This window comes from Silene latifolia, chromosome 10, assembly GCF_048544455.1.
Source record: "Silene latifolia isolate original U9 population chromosome 10, ASM4854445v1, whole genome shotgun sequence".
Lineage (NCBI taxonomy): Eukaryota > Viridiplantae > Streptophyta > Magnoliopsida > Caryophyllales > Caryophyllaceae > Silene > Silene latifolia.
In genome coordinates this window covers 15,749,430-15,769,751 of record NC_133535.1, presented here as the reverse complement: position 1 = coordinate 15,769,751, position 20,322 = coordinate 15,749,430, and the positions used below count along the sequence as shown (strand labels likewise).

General features: G+C 34.8%; 2 protein-coding genes across 3 annotated transcripts; one reads left to right on the top strand and one right to left on the bottom strand.

The window, feature by feature from the left end:
• Positions 1–7,069: 7,069 nt before the first annotated feature.
• On the top strand, positions 7,070–10,918 carry LOC141605256 (pentatricopeptide repeat-containing protein At3g14730). 2 transcript variants are annotated; one of them, XM_074423953.1, is made up of 4 exons: positions 7,093–7,246; positions 7,869–10,105; positions 10,205–10,336; positions 10,610–10,918. In XM_074423953.1, exon 2 carries the CDS (start codon positions 8,129–8,131, stop codon positions 9,968–9,970), a length of 1,842 nt encoding a protein of 613 aa, XP_074280054.1. In that variant the 5' UTR covers positions 7,093–7,246; positions 7,869–8,128; the 3' UTR covers positions 9,971–10,105; positions 10,205–10,336; positions 10,610–10,918. The 2 variants fall into 2 exon arrangements, with proteins under 2 accessions (XP_074280053.1, XP_074280054.1); XM_074423952.1 differs by having other exon boundaries at positions 7,070–7,246; positions 10,205–10,918.
• A 1,121-nt stretch (positions 10,919–12,039) lies between these two features.
• LOC141605255 (dolichyl pyrophosphate Glc1Man9GlcNAc2 alpha-1,3-glucosyltransferase) lies at positions 12,040–19,833 on the bottom strand. Its single transcript, XM_074423951.1, has 4 exons — positions 19,000–19,833; positions 16,741–16,947; positions 15,849–16,086; positions 12,040–12,809 (listed from the first exon to the last, which is right to left on the bottom strand). The coding sequence occupies exons 1-4, from the start codon at positions 19,750–19,752 to the stop codon at positions 12,403–12,405; spliced, it is 1,605 nt and encodes a 534-aa protein (XP_074280052.1). The 5' UTR covers positions 19,753–19,833; the 3' UTR covers positions 12,040–12,402.
• Between the last annotated feature and the right edge of the window lie 489 nt (positions 19,834–20,322).

Here is a 20,322-nt window from a genome sequence, read left to right as displayed (position 1 = left end):
AATATCAAATTTTTAAATCTTTTATATTGTAAACTTAAAGATATTTACGTTGTAATTTGTGTCTTGGCAAGTGTGTAAATGAAAATGTTGTATTTGGTTTTGAATGGAGGTAGTACTATTTATTAATAATCGTACGTTTGTTTTTAATTTTTTATCATAATTAAAAATATATGCAAATAATATGATACTCTGTACTATATTCTAATGCTAGCATTTCTTTTACCAAGAATCTATTATAATATAACGTTTGTTTTTAATTTTTTTATCATAATTAAAAATATATGCAAACAATATGATACTCTGTACTATATTCTAATGCTAGCATTTCTTTTACCAAGAATCTATTATAATATAATTTTCATAATTTTTTTTATAATACTTTTTTGGCAAATGAGATGTATAAGTTTTTATATAAAAATTATAAACATCACTTGAATATAATACATAATATATAAAATATATATATCATACTGTGAATATAATGATATAAACTCTTAAGAGCTCTCCAAAATAATTTTTAAGAGACTCAAAAGGTTTTTGGTTGGTATATAGGTTCCAATGATGACTCCTATTTATAATCATAGGATCACCCACCTTATGTTAATCTTTCGATATGGGACAATTTTATAATTTATACGTATTATAATCACCACACTAATATTGTTTTTCAATGTGGGACATATAACATACTAAGAAGTACACCATCTTTAATATGTGCAAATCATATGAAATCTATACTCTAATGAAAGCATTTTTTACCACTTAACGATTATAGTATCTTCATAATTTTTATAACGACATTTTTTTGCCAAATGAAATGTCAAAGTTTTTATATAAAAATTAGAAACTTCTCATGAATATAAAATAGGAAATATAGATATTATAATAATTAAAAGATTCTCCACTTTATTTTTTATGTGGAAAATATTATTTATGAAACTTTCCTAAATTAATTTTTGATGATGTGGACGCTCTAGAATCGCTCGAAAAAACTCTCTTTTATGTATATACTAGATTTAATGCCCGTGCGATGCACGGGCCAGTTTGTAATATTCTACTTAAAGATTTTAAAAATGTCAATTTATTTTGCTTTTGTCTTATGATCTTTCACATCTCGCGTTTAAATAAAGTAAGTTATCCAACTCTTTTTTATTTGTTTTTAGATTTTCACCGCTATATTTAAAATGATCGATCGTTTCATTTATTTACACAAACTGACTTTTTATTAATCAACATCATGTCAAACCCAACTTTAATTTCAAGGGGTCAATACATTTAACCATCAAATCTGGAGGTAATTTGTGTTTAGTAAATAGGACGGTAAGACTGTCAAAGTTCCGAGTTCAATAATGCATTGGTTTCATAGTCCAACCTCTTGCTTAAACACCTTACACTTTACTAAGTTGAAAAGTGAATATAAAAATTACTTGTAGGTTAAATTTAATTGTTTGAACTGGGTATGGCTATGAATTTTATAAAAAATGTTATCGATAGTCTAACCCATTCAAATTCGTGGCTAAGCTGGATTTGATAACAAAACAAAACGAAAAGAGTTTGATCATGTCCTTTTCGGTTGGAAGGAGCTAAACTAAATGGAAGAAGCTAAACTAAATGGAATGGTGCAGAACTGAATTAAACTGAACTGAATGTCGCTCATTTGATCTAAAGTATGAGTCGATTTTTATTCTTTTGTGAGATGTATTATAATGAACAATGAAAAAACAATTGAATAAGGGAGTAATAACGAAACTTTAATTAGGCGATTTGTAATTATTCGTATTAATCAGATTAATGTCTTTGATTTTCATATAAATTCTCTTGAATTGAAGTGTACATACTCACGAGCAATCCTAGATGAGAAGCATGGCGTCTGGCGAATTATAGTTTGAGATGTCATTGGTTTTGCAGGCAGAGTATATAAAACGTACATCAAAATTTGAGGAATAGAATGTGCATGGTTTGCTAAACTTAGGCCATGCACAATAATCGTGTTTATTAAATTACTTCATTATAACGGTAATGCGATAGGCTATAACAATAACAATAATATATAATTATAAGACTCCAAGATTTAAAAAAAAAAAAAAAAACGGCTTCTTCAAACTTGTTAAACTGATTAACATTAAAAAATTTATCAATTTAACATCTGACATTCTTTACTAAAAACAATCTCTTGAATTTATCTATTTTTCTCATACGGTGCACCAGTGCGGTATAGATTATAGGGAGTTTATGTTTTTTTTTCATGCATCCGTCTGTGAAACTCTATATTTTGTATAACAATAATTGTTATAATACTAACATAAATTTCTTCTGTTAAGCATATATAAATTATTCAATTTTCACATTCTCGTCAGGTGCATGCTCGACCTTTCGTCAATATATCAATTTTTTGATAAATTAAAAGTGTAAAACTACATACAATGAACAATAGATATGGTCTAATAATAACTACATACAGTGTATATATATATATATATATATATATATATATATATATATATATATATATATATGCTATTAGAGCATTCATTTATAGATACGAAGTAGGGAGTAATAAGCAATAACACCATAGTTGTTATTATAACCAAAATTATACCCTCACTATACATAACACAAATCTAATCATAAGTTAATTAGTCAATATAATTTTAACAATGTTCTTAATACTCCGTAAGAGGGGCAGTACCAACTTACCGTCAATATCATCATCATTATGTTAGTAAAAAATACTTGTAGTAATTTTATTGCAACTTCAATTATTGCAACTTCAATTCTTGCTCTTTAAATACTTGAATTTCAATGTTCCTGAAAAATCACAAAAGTTAAAAATTAGACCTCATAACATATAAATTTAACAGCATATTAGTTGTGACAGATTAATCTGCCACGTAAAAAAACGCCAGACTGCCAGACATTCATAGCAGGTTTATATAGGCTATCTCGTAGTTCTAGTTAATTAAGACTACAATACAAAAAGATAATATTTTAATCACTAAAAAGTAATTTGTTTCCAAATTCAAATTCTATTTCTAATCAACTACTATGTCCTCACATATGCAAACATAACTGAAGATAATATGATGTACGCTAAAACAATTATAATAGGATACTATATAATAATTAAAAGATAAATACGAAGTACATAATATATATCTTCTCAAAATAATATAAAATAAAGTAGTTTAATGGCTAAAAGTCGTTCACAAAAATTGGACTCTCTAAAATCGCCCGAAAAAAGCTTCCTTTATTAATATAGATAGATATAGATATATAAAAATTATGAAAAAAATTCAACAAAACTGAAAATTAATAATATTTCAATAATATTTTCATAAAATTAAGAAAATTATTTAATCAATAGGCCTATGGATCTACTTTTAACTTTTGAGTGAAGATCACCAGTGATTTTTGTTTTTAAGTTTCAAATGAACATGAGATTTATAAATACTTTTATAAAATATTGTGTGAAAAAAAAAGAACACCCGGTTTTTAAAAATAAAATAAAAGAACATGCAATTTTCTTTATCATTGCCAAAGCTTTTAATGAAGATTTTATAGATATATATATTTTGAAATTGTACAAAGATTATACAAATTTCCTCCTTTTTTCTAACTTAAATTTTCATATATAATGAAAGTGAATAATTATTCCTATATCATGATAAACTTAAATAATTTTTTTAAATTAAAGTTTAGATATTCATTTACAATGTTGTATGACTATTTTGCGAAATATAATGGACATATGATCATTATGGTAAATAGTTTTGACCAAATGACTATTTTGACAAAAGACTACTCTGATTTTGTACTAAAAACAAACATATATGGACAATATGGTACTCCCTACAAAACAAGAGGGCCTATTTAATTTAGTTTTGGAGGCTTCTTATGGGCCATGAAACTTGGAATAACCTGAAATTAGGAGTCAATACCTTATTAACTTGTCATAAAGCAAGGACATGCGGCACAAAATCTAGCCTCGCTCCTAAGTAATTTAAGGCAGGGTCCTACAATGAGTAAAAACATGAAATTGACTACAAAGTTTAGGACTTTAAAGAACATTTAAGAAGGATTATTCTCAAGTAACCAAATTCCATGCCTTTATTACTACAAAGTTAAGGTCAATATACTTTCCTAAACATCAAGTAAAATGTGTTGTGTGTACACATACATACATACTGTTTAAATTTCACCATACTAAGCCTCGAATAGGGAAGTACAAGCAATGCCTTGCTTCTTTTCCACTCCTTAGGGGAAATTGGGAATTATGAGCAATTACATCTTAAAATTATTATTCAAAAGTAAATAATTAAGAAAAAATTTAACAAAGGAAGTAAACAATGTCTAATATGTTTTACCTTTATTGTGTTGGAACCTCGGGTTTTAAAAAGTTGCATATTAGGTAATTACGTGGTTCAGTATTTGTAGACAACTCAAAATGTCTATTAATATTTTTGCGAGAATGAGGCTAAAACTAAGTGATTAATATGAAATAATTAAATGATCATTTACGTTAATTTTCCAAGAAACCGCTTAAAATGGGCTAAAGCCACTCATAAGTAGACCTGTATGTGGGCCGGGCCAGGGGACGGGATGAGCTCTCCTAGTCACACCCGGGCCAGGCCAGGGGAGGGCCGGGCTTGGCCGGGCTGGGATATGCTTCACCCGGTCCAGGGCCCGAAGCTGGCCAGGCTGGGATATGCTTCACCCGGTCCAGGGCCTGAGGCGGGCCGGGCTTGCGAACCTTACCAATTTTTTTTATTATTATTTTTGCTAAAATGGCGAGTCAAGGGCGGGTCGGGCTGGAATTTTAGGATCCGGGCCAAGCCCGGGCAAACGGCGGGCCATGGCCGGTCCGGTCCGAGTCGGACCAAGTTGCATAAAATTACGGGACAAGGCGGGTCGGGTTAGGGTCAGCCCATGCTGATGGCCAGCTCTACTCATAAGCTTTCTATTTCCATTTAGCCCACTTTGACTTGGTAATTTAAAGGTGATAAGTGAGTCAATCGAGCCGAACTAGGATCGGCGGTCAAATCAATTGGGTGAAGTTTTGGTCGGATCATTTCAAGTCTGCCATTCATTGTGTTCCGAGCTGAGTTGGGTCGAGTCATTTCATATTTCGGATGCCAAGTTGTTGACTCATTTTGGTCCGGGTCATTTTGGATCAATGGTTAGAAAGACTTGAATTAATATACTAATTAGACCTAGCAAAAATGACTCGACCCAACATCCAAACTCAATACCCGAACCTAAATTGTCTCGACCCACTATAACCGAAGTTTGAATGTTTATTATTAAACACTAATTAATACCCAATAAAGTTTGGGTCGGGTCGGATCAATTCCGACTTCAGGTCATAATCGGGTCTAACACTTTTGAATCTAGACTAGAGTAAAATTTGCGTTAAGTCTACTTTCCCTTTTTATTATAATACTTCTCATATATATTAGAGAAAGGGGAACTATATTTTTTTGGACTTTACAAACTCTACAATTGGCATAGAAACGATGAGTAAACAATAGGCGTCCGTTGTCCGAAATTCTTGACACTTGATTGTAATAATTGGGCCATATACCGCTCCTATGAAATTCTAAGATGGGACGTAGTAAGATGATACGAAGAATTTGAGTAGTAGAAACTAGAAACTCAAAAGAAGCCCGGCATACTTTAAGCCAGTTTCAGGCTACCAGCCCAAGGCAATACAAAATCTCCTATTTACTAAATGAATAGGCGAACTCCATCATTTTCCCGCCAAAAATATATTCTGAAAAAAGGAAATTAATGATATAATTATATTCATTCCCTAAATAAGAAAACTAATGACAATTTAATTAATCTATTATATTTTCATTAAAATTAATCTTTCATCAAATTATATTATTTTCATTAAACTATAAACTATATTATTTTAATTAAAATAAAAAATTTGATATAAAAGTATAAATTTCTAAATCTTTTATTATTCATATTACTAGATGATGAGTTGACCCATATTCTGTATAAAACGATCGTTGTTATTACTTTCGGGACAAAGAAAATTGAAAAAAAAATATAAATTGAAACTCATTAATTTTATGCTATACAAATATTTTTATTAGAATATATTTTAACTTATGACTCAATTCTCTTAACTAATTTTCAGTTTTAACTTTTATTTATCCAAGCAAAATATAATGATCACAAATGTAAACAATGATAAGATATCAATATTATATAAATAATTTTATAAAATTATTAAAACTTTAAATACCGTGCATATAATGCACGGGGTCTAAACTAGTTTAACACAAAATTTTAGAGAGACTGTAGATACGAGCATTGATATATCAATTTCACAAATTTTCATCTAAACGGACAGACGAGTCAAATATATATCAAACACATGATAAATTGCCTAGAAAATGCTAAAAAATTTTATCTTTTGTATCTTGTGCTAGTATTTGACTTGTTTTAAGACTTGAGAGTTGAGACAAATACTTAGTCTTAAGCAAGACAAAGAACATTGCACGAACATGGATAGTATAATAATACACATTGAAATATAAGTGAGAGATAGTCTAGTTTGAAAAGCAACTCATGTGCACACAAGTTTAAGACTAGTATGATTTTAAAATACGGAAAATTCACGTTTTATCTCCGAGTTTTGACAATTTACTCGGAATACCCATTTTTTTTAACCCGAAAAATTAAATGACCATAACGAATGTTTACAAGTTCTAAAAATGATCGTTTTTTTCAAATCGATCATCTTTCTGAGAGGTACAAATTGGAAAAGAACAATTTATCGAGTTTGGAAATCGTAACCAAGAGATATGGTTACTCAAAATTTGTTCGTTTAAAAATGTTTTACCTACGATAACTACTAGCCACGAAATCCAAACTCAACATTTTTTTTTTTTTTTTTTTTCAAATCGTAGTTCTCGAAAAGATGATTGATTTGAAAAAAAAAAATCCTAATTTTCTAAACTCATAAACACCGAATTAACGGTTTTCCCATTAAATAAATGTGTATATATATATACTATGCAAAAATGTCAAAATGTCAAACGTAAGGGCACCACGTAAATTTTCCGAAACTTTAAAATTGGTAATGGTATGATTAGAAGCTTAACCTAGAACAAACAACAAACCCTCCTCAACTAATCTCCAAGTTGTTTCCCACAATCAGAAACTTGGTCCAACAGCCACACTCTTTTAGTCGACGCCTAGTTCAGATTTCTCATCTTCGGTTTGCCTACAGGTATATACTACTATATCACAATTCTTCTGTTTAAACAAAGAATCAAACAGTCTATTAATTTGTTGTTAAACTCTTATTTGAGCTGAAAATCTGAAATTAAATTGTGACTGTTAAGTGTTCGTTGATATGTCGATGACAATGTTGGTGCCGAGTCACGCTGATTAATGGGTATTGTTAGCTTGTTATAGAACGGGTTACGTTTTTCATATCGTTTCCCATGATATAACGGGTGTCTCTTCATTTCCTGAATCATGTTACATTTAATTGCAGGCGGGTTGATGGGACTGTGAGACAAAATCATATACTCCGTAGTTTTGTTCCTCATTTGTTCAGTACTTAGTTTGATTCATGGATACTAAGATGTTTGAACTCATTTGCTGCATATGTGTAATTCCGCAGGCATACAGACCAACACCCTTTCTATCAGATATATCCTGTTTTATGGCTTGCATTCACATTCATTTTTTTCTGAAGTTTTGTGGAATTAGACCTGCAATTTGGTCCCAGTATAGTGTTTACGATTATGCTCCAACTGCCCTGGCTTTGTTGATTAATTCCCTTAGGTGCAGTTTTCCGACACTAAAGCATATTTTTGATATTATATTTCTCTCTTTGGATGCAGTTTGTTTGTTGAAGCATGGATTCACTTATAAGGTAGAATAAGTGAAATGACTCATTCACACCCACACACCTTGAAAAGGGATGTTCTGAATCCGTAATTTACCCATTGATGGATGGCTTAGGAACTGAAGGCCAAGTAGATCCTCATCTTTGTATGCTACTCCCTTCGTCTCGATCATTTGTTTACCTTTGATTAAAATAACCCTCACCACGAGTAAAAAAGTTGGTATTCTTCCTGCAACTCTCATTCAGCATTTAAAAATGTCATTTGCCTCAACATGCTCAATCCAGGCTGCTGTTAAACAAAATATTAACACAATTCCTGGATGTATATCCTTTTTACAATCGTTTGCTCGTCAATCTAGCATCTCAAAAGGCAAAGAACTTCATTCATGGATGTTGAGGCATAACCTTTTGACCTCACCTTTATCAATTACAAGCCTTATAAACATGTACTCGAAATGCAATCACATGTCATATGCCATGTCAGTTTTTGAAACACTGGGAAATTTTCGTAATGTCTATGCTTACAATGCAATTATTGCTGGGTTTGTTGGCAATAATCGGTATGATCAAGGTTTCAAATTATATTTGGATATGAGGTATCAAGGTGTTTCACCCGACAAGTTTACTTTTCCTTGTGTAATCAAAGGTTGTTCCGAGGTTGTCGAGATGAGAAAGATTCATGCTTTGTTGTTTAAGTGTGGGTTGGACCTCGATGAATTCATCGCAAGTGCTTTGGTTAACTGTTATTTGAAATTTAAGGCTATGAATGATGCTTACAAAGTGTTCCATGATTTGCCTGCGAGGGATGTTGTGCTGTGCAACGCTATGATCAATGGTTATGTTCACATAGGGGAATTTATAATGGCTTTGGAAATATTTAGATTGATGAATAAAGGCGAGGCAACGCCAAATAACTTTACTATAACCGGGTCTTTATCAGCTTTATCTATGAGTGGAGACATTGACAATGGATACACAATGCACGGGTTTGTGATAAAAAAAGGTTATGAGTCTGTTCTTGAAATCTCAAATGCATTGATTGATATGTATGGGAAATGCAAACTTCTTGATGATGCTATTCTAGTTTTCAATTCCATGGCAGTGAAGGATATATTCTCTTGGAACACGCTTCTGGGTGTCCATCAACAATCTGGTGATTATCATGGGACAATGGAACTTTTTCATAAGATGTCAGACGCCGGTGTTAGACCTGATTTAGTCACTGTTACTACAGTACTTCCTGCTTGCCCCCCTTTGATGGCATTGTTTCATGTTAAGGAGATCCACAAGTACATGATTGCAAATGGCATGGGTAGCTTTAGAAATACCAATGATTTTGAGGACTTGTTTGTAAGTAATACTCTTTTAGATGCGTATGTCAAATGTGGAAGTATGGCATATGCATACCGGGTTTTTAACACTATGACCCTCAAAGATGTGGCATCTTGGAACATCATGATCATGGGATATGGCATGGATGGTCATGGCAATGAGGCCCTATCCATGTTTGATTTTATGTGTGCAGACCAGATTACACCTGACGAGATCACATTTATCGGTGTCTTGTCTGCATGCAGTCATTCGGGATTTTTGCGCCAGGGCAGGGAGTACCTGTCACAAATGAAATCTCTATATGGTTTGGTTCCTAAGATTGAGCATTATGCCTGTGTGATTGATATGCTTGGTCGGGCAGGGCAACTTGACGAGGCTTATGAATTGCTAGTTACAATGCCTATTGAGAGTAATGATGTGGCATGGAGGTGTTTCTTAGCTGCATGTACGCTCCATGGGAATGCTTCTCTTGCTGAGGTGGCTGTCAAGAAGTTATTGGAACTTGACCCTGACCATTGTGGGAGTTATGTATTGATGTCTAATGTTTATGGAGCAAGTGGTCGGTATGAAGAGGTGTCTGATGTAAGATTGATGATGAGAGGGCAAAACGTTAAAAAAAAGCCCGGTTATAGTTGGATTGAGGTCAATAATAAGATTCATAGTTTTATTACTGGTGATCGGGAGCACCCTGAAGCCGACTCAATTTACTGCAGTTTAAATTCATTGATGGCACTTTGTGAGCATGGATATTCTTTTTCAGTATAGAACATAGATCACGTCTTTTCACGGTGGAGAGCTGTGCTTTTCAGCATTGGCATTGTAACTCGAGATTCCAGATAGGTAGAATGAGAAGAAGGCGATATTTGACCTCGTTGCTGATTTCATAATTGATTGGAATTTGTAAGTTAATCTTATTTGTCCTTAAGCTGAGAACTATTGATGTCCTTTACTAAGTATTTATAGCTTGTCGAGTATTGACACTCACTTTCGTCATTGTAGGGTCCTTTCCTATGGATCTCTAGGAAAGTTGAAAGTGGTGGCTCCATTCCAATTTGCAAGACTTAAGTGGTGAACAACTTGAACCCTAGATGGAGGCCTGTTTGCCTTACTACACAGCAATTTACAAGCAAGGCAAGTTTTACCTTGTTTCTCTCTCGAGGTTTTTTCGCTGTAGTGGTTTTAATGCATCCCGGGTAAATATTCGCTTTTGCTGGCCTTTATCATAGAAGTTTGCATTTCCGATTACGTGAGAGATTCACTATTCTTTGGCTTGGTCATCCTGAAACAACCTTTTGTACCTGACCCCTTATCCTGCCATATGAGCAAGCTTTCGAGGCATTTGGTCATTTGGATAATGTTTCTGTTGTTCAATTCACCGATGATCGGTATGTATACATTGGACAGAAATCTTCAAACATAAATATCAGCCTTGCAAAGCTTGCACAGAAGAAAAATTGGAATCAACTTTGTCAAGCCGCGACAGGATCGCGAAAATGTGCTGAAAGCCTGATGATCTAATTATCTCAACTTCCTTTGAGTCATTTTATGTTAAAATCATTTGCTTGACTGATAATTCTCTGGCAGCTTCTAAAGGGTCAGCTATATATCATCTATATGTAGATGAGTTTCGTGAAGAAGAGTTGTAAAGGTTTCTTGATTACATCTCAAGCGGTTTTGAACTCAAAACTTTATGGTTGCGGTTGATTTTACTGGAATCTAATTATGTTTAGTTTTTGGATAGTCAATCTTTTGGCAACAACTAGTATTGCAGAACTCGTACTAGTCGTGAACTCGTGATTATTGGCTTCTGGGTGCTGTAAGGTTGCTGATACAACAGTGCGCCTAAATTCGGAACTTTTGTAAAAAATAAATTACAAGTACCGACATTGGTGTCGGTTCCTAAACAAAAATTGACGCTGAAGAGTAACCTATGGCGCCAGTTCTTTGTCAAAAACTGACGTGAAAGAGTCACCTATTGTGTCGGTCCTTGGCTTAAAATCGACACAAAAGAGTAACCTATTACGTAGGTTCTTGATAAAGACCGACACAGAATTTCCCCATTTTTCGTTTGTTTAAAACCGACAAAATAAATGCTACCCCAAGAATTACGTTCCTTTAATTCCTTCACAAAACCAATGCAAAATGGTCATTTCAGCCTACTTAAGGAAAAAAAATCCTCTCCGTTTCTTTTTTGTCCATCCTACGCAAAGGGGTAAGAAACTGCATGGTAACAAATGGCTTTACAAAATACTCCGTATAACAAAAGTTTGATGGCCGGGAAGTCTTGAACGCTTGAATGCACTACTTGTCTTGGGATACCCTCAAACCGCAGACATTGACTATGAAAACCTTTTGCACCGGTTGGAAACGTGATGGTGGTTCAGGTTTTTCTTGCTGTAGCGGCTATTAAAAAGTAGACTTTACACCAGATGGATGTTCATAACACCTTTCTTCCCGATGACTTCACTGAATATGTTTACATGGAACTTCCCCCTTGTTTTACAGCTAACAAACCGGGCATGTCTGCCGTCTAAAAAGCTCATTGTATGTGAAACAAGCCCCTTGCTATAATAATCTCTACCCGTTTATGACCGCTGGCAAGATATACAACCCAACCCGACTCAGCCTAAATAAATTTATAGCGGATTCACATCAACGAATTATATAAATGGGTTAGAACGTATTGAACATAATCCCTGACTCCGTGTTGAGTAACATCAACCGAGGCAGTGTAGTACAGGAAGGATACAAACTCAACAATGCCCAGTGCCGGAGCCTAGAGCAGTACCAGTAGAATTCAGGATTGACCAAAAATAGAAATAAAATATGCCAAGTCTTTGGGGAAAAAAATCGATACATTTTTATTAACGTTGTCAAAAGCGGAAGATCAAGAGTAACAAAAGGTCAATACAAAACCCGGGCGTACATCTACACAGCTACCGCTACAATAAACACTACAGCGAAATTTCTACCATTCTCCTTGGGATGCCATTTGACAACTTATCGATAAACCATACACCCAAAACCTTACACGGTTACACCTATCAAGTACAAAAACTCTCATCGCACATTTAATAGCCTATATCCATGAAGCAACTAGGAAAAAAAATTATTTATGCAATGACGGGCATTCGCTGCTAACCTCCTTTATCCTTTACTCCGTACTTAAGATTTCACCTTGAATTGGGTATCAACTATCAAGCGGAGGCGAGAATAAATTTAAGTTGCCAAATCCAAGAGTACATGATTCCGAAAGCACAATATACAGAAATTGACATCAAAGGTAAAAAGGGAAGCTTGTCCCCAAGAATGATGGGATGTAAAAACTGACCCCATATTTCGACAACCACGAGACCCAATAAGTAGCTCTTACAAATCCATCCAATATCAAACTTTCCCTTGTCGGAAGAAGAGACGGTATCACTGTTGGATCTCAATTTGTCACCTTTCTTCAGTGAACCACTGGTAGAATTTGAGGATGATTCCCCGGAAAATAATGAAGAGTAACCGAACCACGAAAGAATGCAGTGTAGCAGCAGTAATGTGACTTTTATTGGATACTCTCTTGCTTCAAATAGCAGTGGGAAAAGGGAGTAGTAGGAAACTGGATGAAACATGAAACTAATTAGTCTTGCCGGAAAAATAAATAGAAAAGAAATACTAGTACAAGTTAATCCTTCATCTCCCTTTACTACTAAGAGAATAAAAACTCTTTAGTAGTTTTCCCGCCTATGATACTCACACGGGAAAATGGGCCAACTCTTTGAATGACAAATTAAATAATAATTGGGCTATAATAATTTATTGGTCCATAATAAATTGGATCCAACAACAACTGATAACACAAGATGATATATCAATCAATTACATTACATCCCCTTACTAGTTACTACTTACTACTAAGAGAATAAAAGATTCTCTTATTTTTCCTGCCTAAACAATATTTACTTATAAATTGGGCTCCTTTCTAAATACTAAACTATAAATAAATAATGGGCTACTAATTGAGGTTCCACTATCCCGTCTTATAAACTATACATAAATACACTTCACTGAAATATTTTATATGGATAAAAAAGGATCATGTGTTATACGGAGTATATGTTAACCTCACAACTTATTTATAATAACGTTTTTATTAAGAAAATTAGTTCAACTGTCAATTTCGTTTAGGCTAAAAATGTCTACTACACATTATTAAAATTTGTTTTTACAGTCAATTGAATTGTTAAATTCTCTATAAAAAAACAATCCAAAAAAAACCGCGCTTTCGCGTGGAATCTACACTAGTTTCAATACAAGCACACTTTAGCGATGAAAGATGAACCATCTCAACCAAAACCTTAAGGTGATGGTTGACGCCCAACTACTATATTTATTTCTTATTACGCCCCCTCACTTAAATGCCCACAGGGCTTGAAGAGTGGTTAGTGCATAGGCTCCTCGGTGCCATGTGCTGAAATTCCACTTTGTGAGAGATATTGAGGGCTGCTAGGATTTGAACTCATGACCTTTGGTCACATGGCTCCGATACCATGAAAGATTGATCATCTCAACCAAAACCAAAATCTTAAGTTGATGGTTGAGCCCAAATATTATATTTATTTCCTATTAAGCGAAAGTAGACATCCCCAAGAATTTATATTTACAAATTGTTGTATAGGATAGTGTGAAAACATGTAGTTTTACTTTAACCAATAAAATTAAAAAAAAAAAAAAAACAAGTCGTCAAAACAAAATTTGTTACTAGAGAATTTACTCGTATTTCTATTTGCAATGGAGACAAAGATTTATCAATACAGAATGTCGGAATAAGATTGAATGAAGTAAAATAATTCGCTAGAACGTTTTCGCATTTTATAAGTTTATATAATTGGTCATTCTGAAACAACCTAGTTCAGGCACTCCAATCAAAATGCTAGTTTGCCAGAGTCAAGTGTGGAAACTCACTTTCATTGTTCAAACCACCCAAACTAGCATTCGCAATGGCGAGGCTCCCCATATTTTGTCTCTCCTTTTCTTATTCGTCCACCTCATTTTCCACTAACTTTTCTATCTACCCTCCCCATTTCATAACTAAATCTGCGCAACAATGGGGTTCCCCAACAATATTAATTACCACATACAAAGATTGGGAACCTTCCCAAAAACACCAAAAATTAGAAGTGTTTGTATTTGGGAACCTCCCCCAAAACTAGAGGCACCCCAATAATGGGGAGGTGTATGCAATGGTGGGGTTGCACATTTGATGAGAGAGGGTATATGGGGACGTAAAAAAATACCATTGCGGATGCACTGACATTGCCTTGCAAGCTTTACATATTATTTTCAAAGTTTCAGTTACTAAGTTTAGAAATCTCCCAATTAATCGGGTATCACACTCAGGGATTCCTCAAAGAGGATGACAAATCCTGCATCCATTTATCTGTTCACTGTCCAAAACTTGATCCATTACCATATACCAATTAACCCCGAGTACTAGTACAGTTACGCATGCAAAAACATTTCGATAATTATAAATGGGCAACCCTTAGTCACTTTTCTCTGATGTGTTTCATGTTTGGCTAAAACAATTCACATTAGTTTGAGACAACAAGCTCTCTATGTTATCAATTTTGTTGGCTACTTGGCCGTTGTTGTGGGGACATTCCCGGGGATAGGAGTTCATCATCTGAGGATAAAGTATAAACCTCTTATTTGTTACTTTGATTAACAAATGCTTTCCTCTTTTCAATCAGGTTTCCGCGCTGAAATGTGGCAACCACTCTCTTTATGTTTAGTTGTTGACGGATTTGCGTAAGCAAAAGAAATTGCATTCTTTTCTCTCTTTTTTTGTAAATACTGTAAGTAGCTCAAAATCTATCTTTTCATCAAACTACACAGTACCCACCTAATGTGTTTGACAATCCTTAGACCAATTCCAACAAACTAAAAAATGAAATGCTCTCTAGAGCAGTAGAGCATAAGGCTTGTGCCTTTTAAACGCCAGAATTGTACCAACTAACTCAGTAAATTACAAATAGAACTGACAGCAGATATCTCCATCGCATCAGTAAGTAAAAGGGGAATATCCTATGTTACTCTGACTCGGATGCAAGTGTGAGACACGACACGGTGTCAGAGTGTCGGATAGGGTTATTTTCCATGAAGTTTTCAATTTTTTTGGTCTGAAATGTAGAGAATCAAAATTAAGTACTACTTCTACAGTTCTATGTACAACGCCAAATAGATTGACGGTTCAAGGTGGTTCACAATAATGATTTGGCAAGCTACAATGAAATCATGATACGCTAAGAAAAGTTGAATGTTAACATGATTTGCTACAACACTAGTGTACCATCAATTATAACACAGGAAAACATGCTTGTCACAAAGCATCAACAGAATCAACTACAAGGCTCCACATGTTACACAAACATCAAAAAGAAGAAATGGTCGGATCAAAGCAAGAACAGCAATAAACACAGAGACACAATGATGTCAATTGTCAAAGAACGGCAAATGAAAGCTGCGGAAAGGAATGAGAAACACAGGACTGCATTCAGTCCAATCCTTCTGGTGTTTGTCGCCTAGAATAACTATGGCTAGGTTACTCCATAAAGATAAAAACATAAGAAGTGCACAATAGAAATAGAAGTCATACCAGTAGACAGCAAAAAATAATGCTTTGCATCACCGACGCTTTCTATTGCAAGAATCGCAAGGGGGATTACGAAGTGGAGTGATGCCTTTTCATGGACATGCCATCCAAATAAAAATCCACAAGTGTAAGCATAAGCTATCCATCTAGCAATCTTACTTGGCTGTGGATTTCTCCAGGCTTTGATAAGGCAAGGGGACATGGCAAGTAACACCATCACAAAGGTTACCATAGGGGAAATCTGTTTATAGAACAGAAGAAAAACATACACATTACTCCCAATATTGATTATAATTGATTTAACACCAAAATACTGGAGATGGACTCAAACGCAGCATAATTTTTTTTATCAGAAGATTCGCGTAGAAATAAATACTATTTCTACTCTCAACACCAATAGAGCAGCTGAAATCTAGAATGGCAAACAAGGTACTAGAAATCGTTTACCCAGCGTCAACACTTAACAGTCGTACTCAACGGTAGTGGCGCCCAAAAAAAAATCCGTTTCTGGTGTCTCAATGAATATACTAAAGCTATTGTTATTCCAAATTTTGGGTTTCAGGTCTCCCACGACTCCAAGTCAAACTATGTACATCCATCAATTCTCAGCAATGAACTACACCAGCTGATATAATCCATTCTTTCTTTAGTCCCTTAACATCTCTATCCACCTTCCTAGAACAGCCTTAACTGTTTTGCCCGCACTAAGACCTAAATCATAGCTATTCTTTCACATAATAATAAAGCACTATGACGGAGATTGCAATCATACAATTACCCTATGGTCCTATACCAGAAAACTGAAACTGTGTGATAAATTGAGATATGATACATCATGGGACTCAAATAAAAGTATGCATAACATAAACTTGAGAAAGCCAAATTATATAAGCACCTGTGGCAATACAGCAAATGGTGAAGAGTCTCCAACTAGCCCACCGGTGAATGAGGCAGCTGGTCTTTCAACGTTGAAACCTACCCTTCGGAGAAGAAAAGCAAGTAATTTGTCGGCCAAGATGTAAAAAACCCAGAAGTTAGGAGCCCAGTATGCATGGCATAGACCCCTGCCAAAAGGAAACATTCGTTGGATGACTTGAAGCATCTGCAAAGTAATAACTGAAAATTATATCACTTCAAGAATGATGTTAGAGAGGCACGATAAAAAAAAAAAAAAAAAAAAACATGTAACCAAAGAAGCTTGATCAGCATCTCTGCAATAAGAACTAACAATATGTGCGACTATATATCTACACAGAAACAATTTTCTATATTCCAGCCAGCAATTAAACATGGGAACGCTGCCACTAAAAGGCCGGCTTCAAGAACTTATCAGATAGCAATTTCTGAAAAGCATGCACTAAATTTCACCAACACGCCTTATTTGCCTCTCACTACTACTTGCAAATAGATTTAAATTGTTCAGGTTTCTGGAACTTGATAACACAGCCAAAATTCATCTAATCCAAAAATTGAAATGGCAGATTCCAGCACTAAACACGGAGAGAAGAAAGTGAAACAATTTTTTGTTTAAATCAAAGCTACAATCACTGATGTCATGATTCACATAGGCAGTCGTAGACAGATCTGTCATCAATTAAAGTGGAAATAATTACAACTAACCAATGTAGTGAATATGCAGGCATGCAGGCAAAAATAAGACACTGCTTTAGGTTCAACACTTTAATCCAGACATTACAACAGAAATGGTGAACGGATCCACTGGAAGTCACCGAGGAGGTGATAACTACAAAGAAGAAACCAAAATATATAGCCTTGGGTTTATAAATTGAAGAAAAATACATTTCCATCACTTCCCCTTGGATCCACAGAGTAGGACTTATCACCCACCACCAAATACAACAGATAGAATATAATGCAATTTATTTTTTTGTTTTAATACGTAGACATCATTTACTCCATAATACTAGCTGCATCCTGATCTTGATTAAACTGTATGCAGAGTCACTGACCAGTAATTAATGTGAAAGATACCATTGCCATGATGATAGCTCAGTTATGCAGCACATAAAAACCCATAACGGCATAACTATTAAGCACATCCTGATCAGTCACATTCTATCAGCTTCCAGGTATAAAAAATACTCCCGGTCTCATTCATTTGTTTACTTTTTTATTCTTTGTGAGAGGTATCTTAATTAAAGGTAAATAAATGTTTAGGACGAAGGGAGTAGTTCTTTATCGAAACTATTTATCTTAGGCAATGTTGCTCTGACTCTTCTTATTCCCACGTGTACCCGTGTCTGACACGCAACACTCCAACATGGGCATGACACTTGGACACCTCGTTTACAGCCAAAATATGCAGATTTTTCAGAAAACTAGCAGAGTGCGACAGTTAGACACGCACCCATGATGGATGGGTACTTCTAAACCGAGTACGAGTAACATAGTCTACCTACCATTTCAGCCTAACCATTCATAAGCATTTCTCCAACAACTTCTCAAATTTTCAAGCCCCCTAAAGTGAAAAACGGCCACCTCTCCAAAAGCCAAGAGAAGTAACAATTCAACATTAATTATAAAGGCTCTTAAAAAAGCATTGGGCACACAATATCACATTTAACAACTAACAAAAACACACCACGAAGACAGATTTATCGATACAACACAAAAGTAACCAATTAGACACACTCGAGTAGTAACACTAAGCAATTCCTGCTACTTATTTGGAGAGTCACATTCTTTCAGGAAGCAAAATAACTTCAAGTATCTAACCCTTGTGTCTCCTATGAACTATGTCACTCAGATTTGATTAGAAGTATCCGACGCGGATACTTATGAAAGTGTAAGACGACTAATTTTTGAAAAAACAGCTTGAAATGAATTGTAGAAGTGTCATCCTAGTGTCTGACACGGGTATGTGAGATAAATTGAAGAGTCGGAGCAACATAGCCTACGAGCAAACACACTCTTCCTTTTATACTCATTCAACCTACAATTTCTCAAAGTTTCTAGCCCTCCAAAAGAACACTCACCTTCAAACTAATCACACAATCAACAACTCGACAAATATAGAACTCCATAGCAAAGAAAAATAAATACCCACATTGTCACATTTTCACATTCAATAACATAGAACAATTGAATATACACAAAAAGGAATAATCTTTGAAACAATGCAGCTCAAAATTACCTGATCATAATACACAAACGGCCCAAAAGCCGCCACAAAAACCGCCAAAACCGCAGTACCCATCACCAAAAGCCGTCCAAAACCCTTAATCAAGCCTCCTCTACAATAATGCCTCAACAAATACACAAAATAAACAGGCGCAGCAACAGCAAACAAGTGCTTAAAACAAAGCAAAACCGCAAACAAAAACCCACCAACCAAATCCCTTCCTTCAATCAACGCCGAAATCGATAGCATCAACAAACCTAACAAAAACCCATTATACTGAAAATGCATATGATCCACAATCAACAACCCAGGTGACCAAATCACCAAAATCCACAACAAACACTTTTGCAAAGACCCCGTTTTTCGACTAATCCGATACGCAGCGTAATATAGCACAAAATCCGATACAATGACGGTACAACGCTGGAATAAAATGACGGAATAAGCCTCAAAGTTGAGACCTTTATGAAGATCAACAATGGTGGGATCAAAAAAACGCGCGAAAAAAGAGAGAATGAATTCAAAATAAGCAAAGAAAGGAGGGTAATCGAGTGTCCAAGGAGAAGTGGTGTCGGAATACCAAAGAGAAAGAGGGAGAGAATGTGTTGTTGCAAGCCAATTGCGATGAACTTCGAAATCCGTGCTATGGTAAGATGGGATTAAGAGGAGTTTAATAGAGGTTGTGATTAGGGAGAACCATAATATTCCTAAGATGGTTTTTGTTGTGGCGGTTTTTTGTGGCGGTTTCGGTTCTTGTTCTTCCATGGCGGTGGTGGTGGTGGTGGTGGTGGTGGGAGGAGTGTGGAAGAAGGGAAGTTGTGAGAGGAAATAGGAAAATGGGAATAGAGATTAGAGAGTAAAGATGTTAAGATCTCATTTCATTAAGCACTCTTCATCCCGGAGCGGATACTCTATCTCATTTTCGTGTTTCATCATATGCTCCATTATTTTGATTTGTTGATAATCGACTAGTTAAGTAATTGGCGCGTTATTATTTTACTAGTATGGATCTCGCGCATACATGCGCGGTATTCATAGATCTTTTACTTACTTTATAATGTACTCCCTCTGTTTTTTTATATATGACTTTCTCACATTTCGAGACATTCCCTTCTCTCTTCAATATCTCTTAAAATATAAGACTAAATATTATAATATGTATACTCATATGAAAGAGTTTTTCGTAAGGAGTTTAATGGTACCATTTTTATATTTTTTGAACAAATATATTTTTGTAAATATTAAAGTCAAAGACTTAGATCGTAAATGCAAAACGTCATATATAAAAAAATGGAGGGAGTAATATTTAAGATTTAAAATTGATGTCATTGTTGT